Source organism: Labrus bergylta, chromosome 11, assembly GCF_963930695.1.
Source record: "Labrus bergylta chromosome 11, fLabBer1.1, whole genome shotgun sequence".
NCBI classification, from domain to species: domain Eukaryota; kingdom Metazoa; phylum Chordata; class Actinopteri; order Labriformes; family Labridae; genus Labrus; species Labrus bergylta.
In genome coordinates this window covers 21,774,293-21,788,335 of record NC_089205.1, presented here as the reverse complement: position 1 = coordinate 21,788,335, position 14,043 = coordinate 21,774,293, and the positions used below count along the sequence as shown (strand labels likewise).

Below are 14,043 nucleotides of genomic sequence, written 5' to 3'. Positions count from 1 at the left end.
CTGTGTTATTGGCATTGGAGTCATAGAAGTGGCCTAATTTATTTAACCCTGTGAAGCACTTTGAATTTAAATGTATAAATGACGATTAATAAATAACCTTCCTTCACCTTGCCTTGCCTAAAACCATAACAATTATGAGTGGAGCATGTATAATGAAAATAGCAGTAATAATAGGGGACCTACATTTGAGCCTTGAGGGATGCCATATTTAATGAGAGCAGTTGATGATGATCAGTTTCCAGTGCTAACTGAGTAGGTTCTGTCATTCAGGTGAGATTAGAACCCTTAAAGTTTCAGTCCTGCAGAACAACTTCATTCTCCATGTGTTTTAAGAGGAGGCCCCATGTACAGAGGCTACAGTCCGCGACACACTGATCGCTGGTTCGACTCCTGGACACAAATATTTGGTGCATGCCGTCTCCTGGGCTCTACCACAACATTTTCTGTATCATTTAATCTTTCCAATGTCAAATAAAGATAAAACTGCCAAAAAGTACCTGAAGAAGGGACGTTCTTTTTCCTTTTCGAAGCTTTGAAATCAGAATGGTATTTGTCAAGGTGTTGGATCTGTTCAACTGTTGGGAATCTCAGTGAAAAAAACTGTGCAAAGATCTAAAAATGGTCACTTGGAGATGGCCCTACGGTTGACTAAGATATTTAAGCCTTTTTCAAAGTTTTTTAGCTTTAGAGTTTGCAAAATTGCTTTTTTAAAACTGAATTGGACAAATACATTTCTGTACAGCTTTTTATTAATGTCAAAACTAGGGGGCAGTACGTGGCAAAAATGTTCCCTGAATATGTGTCATGGTAAATGGGATTGATTTGTAAGACAAACTCAGACAGCTGGCGGGATGACACTGGTTAAAAGTGCTGGACAAAAAGAGAAATAAAAGGATGATCAAGCAATATGAATGAGTGCACCAGAGCAGCTATTAAATTGACATTGTCCCTGGGTTGTTGGGTCCAATATTCTCCCTATGTCAAGAATGAATGAGTTGTGTACCTTAATTCGTATTTTAAAAAATCATATATAATTATATTTTACATTGACAAAAAGGCCCTTACAAATGCAGTAGAAGTGACCAGTATTGTTTTCTTTGTCTATTGTGATTGCCCAAAATTATTAGCAAAATTCTGAATGACATCACACAACAAGTTGTTTTTAAGTTTCTCCTTGTAGATACAATCCATATATAGACATGCAAGACTAATTACAGCATTTCTCTTTGTTGAGTTAAACAGGTGCTCATAATCCATGCATTAGTGCAGACCCAGGTCATGTGGCTGCCTCGATAGCCAGGTGATTATCAAGCAGAGTTACAAAGACGGAGGGAGGGAGGGCAGAGGGATAAATCAATAAAAATAGACAGGCCAATAGAAGCGCAGGGCTAATGCTGGATCGGTAAAGAAGAGAAGGAGGGAGAAACAGACACAGAAACAGACAGACGCAAAGAGGAAGACACACTATGGTCCAATTGTAAAATAAAAAGGACAGAAGAAGGATTCTTGGACTCTACCCCACATGGTAAGGGATATAAAGATGGCCCTGATCAGTTTAAACAGAAAAACTACTCAGTTTTTCATTTAAGAGGATAATCCTTATTTTAAGTTACTTTTTGTTTACCTGCTTGGGGAGTTACAGCCTAACTGTTGCACTGGACCTGCTGCGGAAAACACAGGGCCGGAGGAGGGGCACCAGGAGGAGACGTGCTGCTGCCAGGCCAAAGAGGAAGCTCGAGAACAGGCTCCGTGGTGTGATGAGGACAGCCAGGCGTGCCAGCAATGTGGAGGTGCCTTCCTTCCTCCGTCAGCTGGTCAAAGAGACAGAGAAGGTGGTCACCTTCTTCTTCAAAGGGGGACCTAGGGAAAGGGAGAATGGAGAGGAGGACAATTTTGATGAGGACAACTCCATGCCCAGCCCGTACCTGGACCGCCCCATCCTGGAGAAACATGTGTCCGAGGGGGGGTCTCAGACGGGCTTAAACTACGCGCTGGCAAGTATGCAAGGCTGGAGGGCTCAGATGGAGGATGCCCACGCCTGCATGCCCCAGCTGAACGGCGAGCTGAAGGAGTGGGCATACTTTGCTGTTTTTGATGGACATGCAGGCACCACAGTGGCACAGTACTGCTCCAAAAACCTGCTGGATCACATCCTGGCAACTGGTAAGGAACAATAAATTAATTAATAAGATGAATCTCATTCATAAGGATAATTTAATTACTTCTGATATCCCTTTTAATTGTTTGTTTGGAAAGGATGTACGTCCTATGGCTTAAGGACGTTTAGCTCTTGTTCAGCTTAAATGCACTTACAGTAAGTAGTTCTGGTCTGGGGGAAGTTATTTAAGAACAAAACCAAAAAAAAATCTTGTGCATTAATGATGAGTACATTGTATTTTACTCAAAGTGAAGAGCAATACAGTGACAGTAAGACTTAAAGAGCCCATATTCTGCCCTTTTTAGGGTTTGTATATTTAATCTATGTACCTACTTTTGTACGTTCACAATAGCTAAAGTTCAAAAAAAGTGTCTGTTTTCATGTACTGCTCCTCCTTGCTCCCTCTATGCTCTGAGTCTGTCAGCTGCACTCTGTTGAGCCCACACTGTTAGACCCCACGTGGGCCAAGTCTGCTCTGATTGGTCTGCCGATCCGCTCTGTCGTTATTGGTCAGTTGCTCAGCGCACGTCTCGGAAATTTCAACATGAGCTGCAGGGCTTGCCACAACGAGCCAATGGGCTTAGATCAGTGATCTCACACTGACAATGACGTCGGACAGACAAATTTTTATCGAGGGGGGCTAGAACCGAGCGTTACATGCAGCTAATGCTGCAGCTAACAGGAGGACGTAGGAGAAGCCGCGTTTCCGCGGACTTTTTGCACATAGATGTGCCTAAACATGCACAGGACACTTGGAAAACACACTAAAGAGCATATAAAACCAGAAAAAGCATAATATGGGACCTTTAAATGATAAAGGTTTATAGGCAAACTAATACTCCAATACATGGAAAGAGACTGAACATAGAGTCCTCAAGAGAAGCTGCTTGAGAGCAGATTTACTATAGCTAAAAAAAAGATTAGTTTCGAGGGTGTAGCTACCTTGTTAAACTAGCATAGCAGAGTTTATAAAGACTGATGAAAGCTCATAATACAAATAATGTACTTTTCAGAATTGCAATCCCAACTCTGTGTCTATCAAAGTAATAAAGACCGTTCAGGAAAAACAGTACAAGTGCTAACATTCATTCAGATGTCCAGTTTTCTACCAGACATAAAGGGCTTTGGAGAGATTTGTTTGCTATGTGAAGTAAAGTTTTCAATCGTAATCACATTTGAGGGCCATTCTGTGAAGCTTGTTGTAGCTGTTTCTGTTTCAGTCAAGTTTTTTGTAGGCTCTCTTCCTTACGATCTAAAAGTTTACAAATAACCAGCTCTTGTATGCATTTTCTAATCTTAAAATCAGTACCATTGTGTGGGGCAATTTTTAGCCAACATATTAATCCAAACACGGAGGTGATGTTCTGGAGACAGATTTTTCAAATGTAAAACACACCGATACTAATTTATATCCAACTTGGGTCAATGTTTGTTGTCCTCTATGTCAGTGCTGAAAAACTAAATAACTGTATTCGAACCATTTCCAACAGGTGTGATCAAAACTAGTGAGGATCCCGGGCAGGTGAAGGAGGGGATCCGTGAAGGCTTCCTCGACATTGATCTCCACATGCACAAATTGGCTCGCCAGGACAACTGGGACCGCAGTGGCACCACCGCCGCATCTGTCATGATCTCACCGCGCCACATTTACTTTATCAACTGTGGGGACTCACGCACGCTGCTCTGCCGGAACGGCCAGGTCGTCTTCTACACCGAGGACCACAAACCGTTCAACCCCAGAGAAAAGGAGCGCATCCAGAATGCTGGAGGCTCCGTGACCCTGCAGAGAGTCAACGGCTCACTGGCTGTTTCCAGGGCGCTGGGGGACTTTGACTTCAAGGAGGTGGACTGGAGACCTCCAACAGAGCAGCTGGTGTCGCCAGAGCCAGAGGTGTATGAGCTGGAGAGGACGCCTGAAGATGAGTTCCTTATTCTAGCATGCGATGGCGTGTGGGACGCCATTGGTAACGAGGAACTGTGTGCCTTTGTGCGCAGCCGTCTGCAGGTGTGCGATGACCTGAGAGAGATCTGTACTCAGGTCATTGACCTCTGTCTCTACAAGGTGAGCTGTTCAGAACAGAATACACACAAAACACATGAAACCATGAGAAAGGCTTGGGTAAAATACTCTGCAATAGATACACTTAAACCTTTGTGGGATTCAAATATGAATTAATGATCAAATATTGTTTACCTTTAGTATTCTGACAGTGCACCAGGAAGAAGAATGACTTAACGACATGCAGACTGTTATACAGAGATGCAATGCTTGTGCCTATTTACCTGACACCTGATACCTGACTCTCAGCACCAATAGCAGAATATTTAACGTTTATCACACAAAACTACCAAAGTAGAATATTAGTACATAGAATGGTTCAAAATTCAAGACTGAAATAAGAAACAAAGAAAACAAACAAGCACACATTTTGATACATGGTGCAACAACTACATTTTAGTTTGCTGCCACAAAACATTCAGGCTCAGTCCCCAAACACTCACCTACATAGGTGGTGACAGGTTGAACATTTTTTGCTTTTTTAAACTTTCATGTGAATGATATGTTCTTGGTCAATCAAACATGTAGTGAATATAACAAGATGGAAACATGCCTTAATAATGGAAATGGATCATTTGTATAAGAAATTTTGATAGATACACATTAAGCCTAGTCTCCACAAGCACTTTTTATATCAGATGGTCTAAATACAGAGTTAATTCTTAATTCTGGCCTCAACTGTTAACTGGCTTATATGTTTACTTTACTGACCTACTAACAGAAGGCAGTTACTCAGGAATATCATGAAAATATTGAGATTAATTTACCTAATTACCCAAAACCTGTGTACATGTTGTTTATCACCCAACATCCATTTGTCCACACTCAGTGCATAGGGTTATTCCAGGGAAAACCGTGTTAAGAGCAGGTGTACTCATGAATGGGAAGCTTTAGATTAAGCCGAGTGTTGTGGGCAGGTGTAAACTGTGGGCAGGTGTAAACTGTGGGCAGGGTCTTTGCTTGGGGGAATTACGCTGCTCTTGTTATGTAAGCCGATTTGTCCTGCAGGTCGTCTTAATGCTTGTTAGTAACTGCCTGTTTGAACAGTGACGAGCACGCCCTATAAATAGATGTATTAAGGCATGAAGGGATATGGAATAGCAGGGGAGAAATGCTACACATGGCTCGGATTAACTCTGAATGTGAGTCTGTTGACGGCAGTCCAGTATTACCAATCCATACATACCAGCTCAGAGGCATTATCCTGGCCAAGATGTGCAGCTATTTATTTCACCTAAAAAGGCTTGCAGTTGAAAGACTGTATGTACCAGTACACACCGAGTCTCACAGCTAGCATCTCTGATGTCATAACCAACAGGCTGATGGTAGAAACCTGCTGAGACTTCACAATAAAGCTGAGCAACATTTGATTTATGTGGCCAATACTGATATCCAACTAAGGATAAAAAATTCACTGACAAAATATCAAAGAATGGTAGTTGTTATAAGAAGAAAAGATGAACTTTCTTAATATGAATCAGATGTTTGACAAAGTTGTGTGCATTTTCTAAGCCAGGCATGTTTGAGAAAGTCGCAACTTTATTTAACAAAAAGATTACATATCTGTCAGTCCAATTCAATTTTGTTTATCAAAAGGTCTTTTAGAATACACTTTTTCTGTAAGAGGGGAGAAAGATCCTTCACTGAAGTAAAACTACCATTTATAGTGTAAAAAAAGATTTATTTTAGGCATCTAAAGCATAAGATGTCATTATGCACACAGAAGTGTCCATGACATCCAACTCATATCAGTTTTATTTAATACCTGCTTGAGGAGGATTGTATTTTTGTTTTATAAAATGTGCAGGAAAGAGAGGCATAATGTGTCATGTATGTAACATTTTTGTATCCTGCAGGATTAGTAAGAACTAGTGTCAAACAAATTAAGAGAAAACATTCTGCACTCTGTCTCCCCCTGCAGGGCAGCTTGGATAACATCAGCATCATCATAATCTGCTTCCCTGGCTCCCCCCAGGTGTCACAAGAGGCACTGCAGCAGGAGGCAAAGTTGGAGCAACTGATCGATATCAAAGTGGAGGGTGATTTCCTGCTGTTACCTCAAAGCCAAACAACACAGTCTACATTTTAAACTACCCTTAACCTCTTGAATTTAATCTCAAGGTTTTGACTGTTTTCCTCATTTCTCCACAGAAATAATCCAGAACATGAGGTCTAGAGAGGAGGACCCTGACCTTTTGTATGTAATCAAATCCTTGGCTGCAGAAGAGATGCCAGGGCTGCCACCAGGAGGCGGCATCACTAGCAAGTGAGTCTGAGTATTGTATCCTCCTAAATGAAACTCCATTCTTAGGAGGGAATGTAAAACTTAAATCCTTTTGACATAATACCACTTTTTCTCTTTGTAGGCGAGACTGCATCATCTCTGCGTATCAGAAACATGTCATGGCTCTCAGATCTCAGGAGCCCATGGTAAGACACAAAATACCGCAATAAACGATTCGTTTCATTACCACTGTTAATCCTTTTTCACTTCACTCCAATAGAATCTGAATATCTTGCTTTATCCAATACTAGGCAAAAAACAAATAAATTCCTTTAATCAGCATGGTTGTTTATTTGTGGCATTTCAGGACATTGAAGGATCGTCGGAGGAGTCAAACTAAAGCTATTGCCATGACAACAGAATCCTCACCTGCATGATCATCACGGTCTCCGTGGAAACCACCTTCAACAAGAAGCTTGATTTTTTAGATGAGCTATGAAATGAGGGTGATTCTGCGTGTAAAATGCTCTCTTAAAGTTTGGCTTTGTGGTCAAATAAAGTAAAGTCCAATTAAATATCTAGAATGTATTTCTGTAATATTGGCACTACATTTCATTATTTGTTAGCAATAATTATCTATACAGTGCCTTGGGGCACTGTTTGTCTCCACATACAGGCTTATATAAAGCAGCTCAGTGTTTATATTTGGTATCCAAACTGTACATACAGAAAACAAAAGATACCACTGCTAATTCTTAAGAAGCTGGTCACACATTCAGAATATAATTCCACTCTTTCAAACAACATGTTTACAGGCACACGTGGGCTTCATGCATGTTAGAGCCTCTCGTAAACAACTGCAGTATGCAGTGCCCCTAAGTAAGTAATTTGCACAATGCTGTCAGGTACTAAAGTTGACATGGATAGTAATGACTTATAAGAGTAACAACATAAACATAAACATATGGCATAGGAGGGGGAAGCTAGAGGGAGAGAGAAGACAGGATAAAGAAAGCAGGAGAGGGAGAGCTGAAGAAGGAGGGGAGGGGTGGAGGAGGTCTGTACTTGGAAGGAGGATGAGATGTTCCCAGGAATTAGCACACACATACCTCATTAAACTTGAACCTTTGTGGGACTTTAGAGTGGACGTGTCATGTGTGATGTCACCGGGTTATTTAAAAGCCATCTTTTTTTAGGAGGCAGATTAGTGTGGACGGATTTAGCGCACTGATAGTAAAAATAGTTCTATGATAATATATTTCAATTATGGAATAGTTATTTCTGATTTCTAAACATTTTCCATTTCACTTCTTATCTTATACTTTGATGGCATAAACAGTTTAAGGCCCCAACTTTATGGAAGCCTTTTTATCTGAACCAGCATTTCACAAAACACAAAGACCTCTCACTGTTACGCTATTTGATACGCTGACATTTCAATACAACACAAACACAATTCACAAAAACATTTTTAAAAAACACAGTATTTCACAAATACAAACATTTTACACAACAACATTAAGGACAGCATTTTATTCCATTTTGTAATGTTTTCGGAAATAATGTTTTTGTGTGTTTTGTGAAATGATGTGCTTTTTGAGATTTTGATACATTTTGTAAAATATTGTTGGTTTTCTGAAAACGTTGACATGTTTCGACCTATAGGGCTACTTTTAGTTTGGTCTACAACATTTCAGAATAAAAAGAAAATACAAAATCACACTCCCAAATTGTGACAGCTCCGTTTTGAAAGATGTAACTAAGTGTACTTTGACTTTTTTCCTCAAAAGTTTCTGACATTGATAACAAATGAACTATAACAAATGAAAAAAGTTAATCATTTTCGATCACTAATTTCAGCCATTCCTTATTAAAATATTTTCTTCTTGGCCTTTTAACCTTCGGGTTTTGAATTTATAATCCTGCAATGATTTTCTTGATATTCAGGTCACGGACTGAAAACTAAACACGAGTTAAAGACAAATTCTGTTAGAACATGAGACAATTCTCCACTTAACCTATTCACAGCCTGCTTAGCCTATTCCAGGTAGTTCAATTCAAGTGACTCCATCATGAGGGTCTTTAGATGGCTCCCCTCAGCGGTCATGGGTTTTTTCAGAATGTGCTGCGAGGGTGTGGCGAAGCTCGTCACCTCAGTATTAATTGACTGTGTAGAGCTTCTTTTTTCTAGACAGAGAGCCTTTCTCGTCACACTCCTGACAAGTCAGACTCAGAAATCCAAGTCAGCTTAGGATAGCACGGCTCAGCTTGGATCACTTGTGGACAAAGAAAAAGAGGAAAGACAAGTTGGAAAAAGACGAAAAGGATCTGAGAGAAAGTCCAGAAACATCAGACAGAAAATGTGAGTAATGAGCCTTTTGGGGTGGAATTTTGAGTTTCTGCAAGGTGCTCTGATTTCTCACACAGACCCATGACATAGTAGTGCACTGTGCTGTCATTTACAGTGTAATTTGAGAAGCTGCTGTCAAGTAAAGCTTGTTTGTGCATAACGCTAACTTTTTAAAGGAGCTCATAGAAAAATCTGCGCATTCTTTGGAGGAGTTTTATGAGTCCAATGATTTAAAATAGACTCACTACAGACTTTATATACGTCTAACTCAGGCCTTTTCTGCAGGATTTAGTATGAATAGACAAACAACAACATGTCAAATATGAAGAAAGAGATGAATCATAAACAGGAGGGGTGATCAATGACATCAAAATCAGATTAATATTGTAACAGCAGTCAATATGCACATAAGCATTTGGCTTTAATGCTTTACATATTTTGTAAGAAAGGGAATTTGGCAGTTTACTGTTTCAAGGTTTTACCATTGCATTTATCTAAAGAGTAATACAATTAAAGCCCATTTTTGTCTATAGTCACAAGAGGTAAACTTATGGGTTTATTCACAGTATTTAAATATTATCTTTTGGCCTAATGAGTCAGTGACTGTTTTTGGCTGAACAGGCAACTGTCCATGTGTAGGATTTTCTTTCATTAGATGGACAAAATAAGTGACCATAATTAGCCAATACCAAAATCCCCTCCAAAAACACAATGAATACAATACAGTCAAGTCAATTTTTAAAGAAATATGTTCAATATATGTGAATCTGTTTTGTTGTGAAATGCCTTATTGCACAAACAGCTATCGGCCTTAAACAATTATAGTGAGATCTGTGTGCGAGGGGCTTCAGATTTGTCAATCACACACCAGTGATGGCTTTTGTGCAACGTCACCAGCACGCCAACGCAGCTAATTAATAAACTGAAACACCTGAGTAAACCAGGTAAGCTAATAGAGAGGGGAAGTTGGGTTCACGTCATGGCGGTGCTGAACGCTGAATGTCTTCGCATTTTTTGTGTAGAAACGTGAAGTCCTGTGGTGTTATTATTTGTAGTCCTTTTTGTTTCACATGGAACAAACACATTCCGAGGCCGAGGAGACAGGTAGCAAGGTGTGCTGACAGACCAAACAAACATTGTCCAGGTGAAACTTTAACCCACTTCAAACTAACTCTCATAACTAATCTCACCCACCTGTAGCCGGGCAGGATGCCGCTGAACGCAGGAGACACCGGGTACGGCAGCGTGCCAGGCCCCGGGCTGGTGGGCAGTGTGGGGGCCACGGAGTCAGCCCCGCTGCTCATCCCTGAAGAAGAACCGGAGCCGGTCCAGCTGTGGCAGCCCATGTCCAAGGAGGAGCTGGAGGCAGCCGCTGGGGGCCCTGGGTGGAGGAAGGTGCGCTGTTACCTGGTTGTGTTGTTCTGGCTGGCCTGGGTGGCCATGCTCGCCACCTCCATAGCCATCATAGTGATGAGCCCACGGCCGGTCCCCACGCAGTTGAGGTGGTGGCAAAAGTCGCTGTTCTATAAGCTGCAGCCAGATGTGTTGACGGATAAGCAGGCCGAGGGGTCAGAGGGCATCACTGGTGAGGAAATATCCATATCATAACAAAACACATTATGTTTTAATGGGGGTTTGTCTTTAGCTCAACAACTAATAATTATAATATGCAAATATCAAAATATGCAACAAGAATTCTGTAATTTAAAATGATTTAATAATTTCAAGTTGATTATCTGCCCCCTGGTGGTCATATTGACTCACATCATCTTTGAAAAACCTGTAAAGGCTAGGTTTGTTTTTAGATTCTGCAAAACATGCTTCCAAAAACCTACTATTAACATGTAAAAAGAAAATGCTGACATTTATAAGCCATGGTGTGTACTCATGGGATCCCACACTACTTTGTAAAAATGTATTTTCACTAGATGGCCATGTAGTCCCAGATTAGCTTTAAAGTCAATTTGATACAGGGACCCTCCTAACAACAGGGCTTCAGGCTCATGTAAAACAAAACATAGGCTCTCAACAGTTTATACTCTTTTATTTTTTATTTTTTTGCAATTTCCTGACGTATTTAAAATTAAAAAACACACTTACAATTTGACAAACGTAGGACGGTGTCTATTCATGAGGGGAAAGCGACATGTTTTCTGTTGGTGGTGAAAGGTTGAGTATCAATTTATTTCATCCTTTTGTGATCAGAAGCTGCAAGCATCTTGTTGACAACTTTGAGACCCTGTAAATATATTATTTTAGTTATTGGACGTGCAGCTCTATGGCTCATGTTCGTCTTTTATTTCACTTTAAAAAAGGCCTGAGTGAGAACCAGAGACTGGGATACACACCTTTTATTTCAGCAAGCCCCTAAAGAGTTTCTTTTTTAGATAAGATAATTTTGGACTAAAAAGAAATTCTGAGATGAAACTGACTCCAAATTTCAGTGAATAAATACATTTATCCTTTATTTATACTTTTACATTCTGAATCATTTTAGAATTGTCTTGGTCTCTTGGAATATCTCAATTATTTCAGAATAGGTGCAATTGTGATGTCATTGTTATCCTGGGCCATGTATAACGTGTTGTATTGTGAGTTCCCTTCTCTAATCCCTTGTACGAGTATGAGCATCTCCTACATTTAAAAAAAAAAAAAAAAAAAAAAAGGCATGTACACAAAAGAAAAACAGCTTAAAACATAGATGTCATAGATAATGACATGAATCAGAAACTATACAGACTCTGTTTGTTTCTCTCCAGCTCTTTGTGAGCAGATTCCCTACCTCAAGTCGCTGGGTATAGGGGCTCTTATTCTGGACGGACTGTTTGATAAGGGGGCATCTCCTCTAAACGTCACTGTGGCTGGTGTAAGATTGGGGACCTTGCCTCAGATCGAGCATCTGATCACCGAGAGCAACAAAGCAGGTGACTAAAGGAATTATTTGAGTCAAACAGCCAGCACAGGCAGACTTGTTTAATGAGGATTTTCTTGGTCCTGCAGGTCTCAAAGTGGTCTTAGACATTTGTGAAGTGGATCTCGTGGCTCCTCAGGATGTAGAAGGGAATGCAGACAGGCCTTCAAATACGTCAGCCACAGTACATGTAAGAACCTGGACTCTTTTCAAGATACTGAACTTTTCTCACAAATGTTGGATTTCCTAAAAACTTGACTTTTTCTACAGCAGGGACTCCGGTTCTGGTTACAGCAGGGCGTGGCAGGCTTCGCCATCTGTGATACAGATGCAGCGTATTCAGAGAAGGTAACTCGATACTGAAGAATTTCATATTTCTTAAGCAAGCAGAGTTTTCCCAACATGATGAAATATTACCATTTCAGACCCTGCTAGAGTGGAGGGCAGTCTTCACAGAATTCAACACACAGGAGGAGGAAAGGTATCTGTATACGTGCAGATGTGGATGGTTTTTGTATATTTAAAACTAGTTTCAAAGCTTGTTAAAGTGTGCCTGTTCTTTCTCTTGTGTCTCTTCAGGATTGTTGTGGTAAAACAGACCAGAGACTTTCTGCCTCCTCTAAACAACGCTACACTGGTGGATGTGGTCATGAGGTCAATTCTGCCTCATTCAAATGGCAACATGTCTACAAAAGACGTTGCTGATGCTATAGAGAAAGACCTGCAAAGAAAAGAAGACACATGGCCCAGTTGGACAGTAAGACACGTGCATGAGGCGAATACAGTAAACAGAATACATTTTAAATGCGGTTTTGTTCATGTGCCTTTTTGTTTGGTATGGTAAATCCTTTTCAAGACACATTTTCAATTAAAGATACATTTTACTATCCTTATTTATATCATATTTAATGGCATACACTGAGATTTTAAAATATGCAAAGCATACCTTATACTTTCCAGACTTCTTTAATATCAGATCAGTGCGTGAAACTAAGTCTTTTTCCGACTACATTCTTGAGATTCATTTATAATCCATCTCAAATGAAGAAAAGTGAGACATGACCATCACTGTGTCCTAGTGCCCAAAGGGATCCTTCCAATATCTTGTTGTGCCCCATAACGATCCAAAGAGGATCAATTGGCTAACCTATAATGTGTCAAATAAAGCGAAGTAAACTGTGTTATAACCTTTAAGAAAACAAAAGACGTTGGTGTTTTTGATTAAAGTAAATATAAACTATTCACCAACTAGCATAACACGTTTCTCAGCCAAATGTTTCAGCTTTAACGGCATGGCATAAGTCATTTGCTGTGTAGTTTTATAGCACTTGGGTCGTGGAGGGTGTTATCATAAAACTCAACATGTCTTTCTGCAGATTGGAGGTAAAGCATCTCCTGACTTGAAGAAATTACTCCTGGTGCTGATGATGACACTGCCCGGGTCACCTGCGGTTCAGTATGATGAAGACCTTGACCAAAGACAGGTGACTTTCAGCTCCAGACTTTGAATCCAATCATTCTCAATAAAATTCAACTTTGCCCAATAAAAGTTTGTCTTCAACAGAATGTGTCGGTGAGAGTCGTCTCTCCACCTGGAGAAAACATGCCATCAGAAAGCAATACAGTGAGTTTAAAATACAAAAGTTATCTGTTTTTCATTCCAATCAAGTCGTGTGTCAAATTGAAATGTCTTTCTTCCTACCGTCCTTCCCTCAGGACAAAGAGAAGAAGAAGCGTTTAGCTGTAGCTCTCTTCAGCTCCCTCAGTCACTCCAGAGCCAGAGAAGAAGCCCTCCTATACGGCAGCTTCACTTTCCTCCCCTTCAATTCCACCACCAACTCCTCCATCTCAAACTCTACTTCTCCTTCACCTCCTCCTATCCTGGCCTTCCTGCGCTCATGGGGTTGTGTCCACTTCCTTGTCCTGCTTAACGTCGGGTCTGAGCCTCATGCCCTGGATCCAGCCTGGGCCCCGAGGCTGCCCAAAGCTGGAGTGTTCATGACCAGCACAGAAATGGACCGTTTGGGGACGACCGCTCTGGAGTCGCTTGAACTGCAACCTCATGAAGCCATCGTCATCAAGCTGTTTGAGTCTGGAAGCTACTCGTAGAGCCTCTCTGTGGTCAGCCGTGTGGAGGCCTGAAAGACTCTCATAGAATAACAGATGTCTGACTTTTTCTTTTATGGTCCTGAAAGCATGTGCTCGGAGATCACTGAAATACAGCAATGGTTTGTGTGGCATCATGTCAGTAAAAGAAGTGAACTCTTAAGCTGAATGGAGTCTGTCTGTGTCATTAGTACATTGAGCAATTCTTACTCATAATAACTAAATCCTGTGGAAA

The 14,043-nt window shown here is 40.7% G+C and overlaps 2 protein-coding genes across 4 annotated transcripts; both read left to right on the top strand.

Annotated features, from left to right (window-relative positions):
* Positions 1 to 1,370: 1,370 nt before the first annotated feature.
* ppm1na (protein phosphatase, Mg2+/Mn2+ dependent, 1Na (putative)) lies at positions 1,371 to 7,029 on the top strand. 2 transcript variants are annotated; one of them, XM_020651078.3, is made up of 7 exons: positions 1,371 to 1,525; positions 1,680 to 2,163; positions 3,649 to 4,220; positions 6,139 to 6,256; positions 6,369 to 6,483; positions 6,584 to 6,647; positions 6,809 to 7,029. In XM_020651078.3, the coding sequence occupies exons 1-7, from the start codon at positions 1,523 to 1,525 to the stop codon at positions 6,839 to 6,841; spliced, it is 1,389 nt and encodes a 462-aa protein (XP_020506734.2). In that variant the 5' UTR covers positions 1,371 to 1,522; the 3' UTR covers positions 6,842 to 7,029. The 2 variants fall into 2 exon arrangements, with proteins under 2 accessions (XP_020506734.2, XP_065816486.1); XM_065960414.1 differs by having other exon boundaries at positions 1,388 to 1,525; positions 1,643 to 2,163.
* A 1,495-nt stretch (positions 7,030 to 8,524) lies between these two features.
* Positions 8,525 to 13,971, top strand: si:dkey-202g17.3 (amino acid transporter heavy chain SLC3A2). Of its 2 annotated transcripts, none has more exons than XM_065960412.1 (10): positions 8,525 to 8,803; positions 9,992 to 10,376; positions 11,551 to 11,715; positions 11,792 to 11,892; positions 11,973 to 12,050; positions 12,128 to 12,183; positions 12,282 to 12,459; positions 13,079 to 13,186; positions 13,267 to 13,326; positions 13,419 to 13,971. In XM_065960412.1, exons 2-10 carry the CDS (start codon positions 10,001 to 10,003, stop codon positions 13,809 to 13,811), a joined length of 1,515 nt encoding a protein of 504 aa, XP_065816484.1. In that variant the 5' UTR covers positions 8,525 to 8,803; positions 9,992 to 10,000; the 3' UTR covers positions 13,812 to 13,971. The 2 variants fall into 2 exon arrangements, with proteins under 2 accessions (XP_065816484.1, XP_020506731.2); XM_020651075.3 differs by lacking the exon at positions 8,525 to 8,803 and adding an exon at positions 8,914 to 9,903.
* Positions 13,972 to 14,043: the final 72 nt, after the last annotated feature.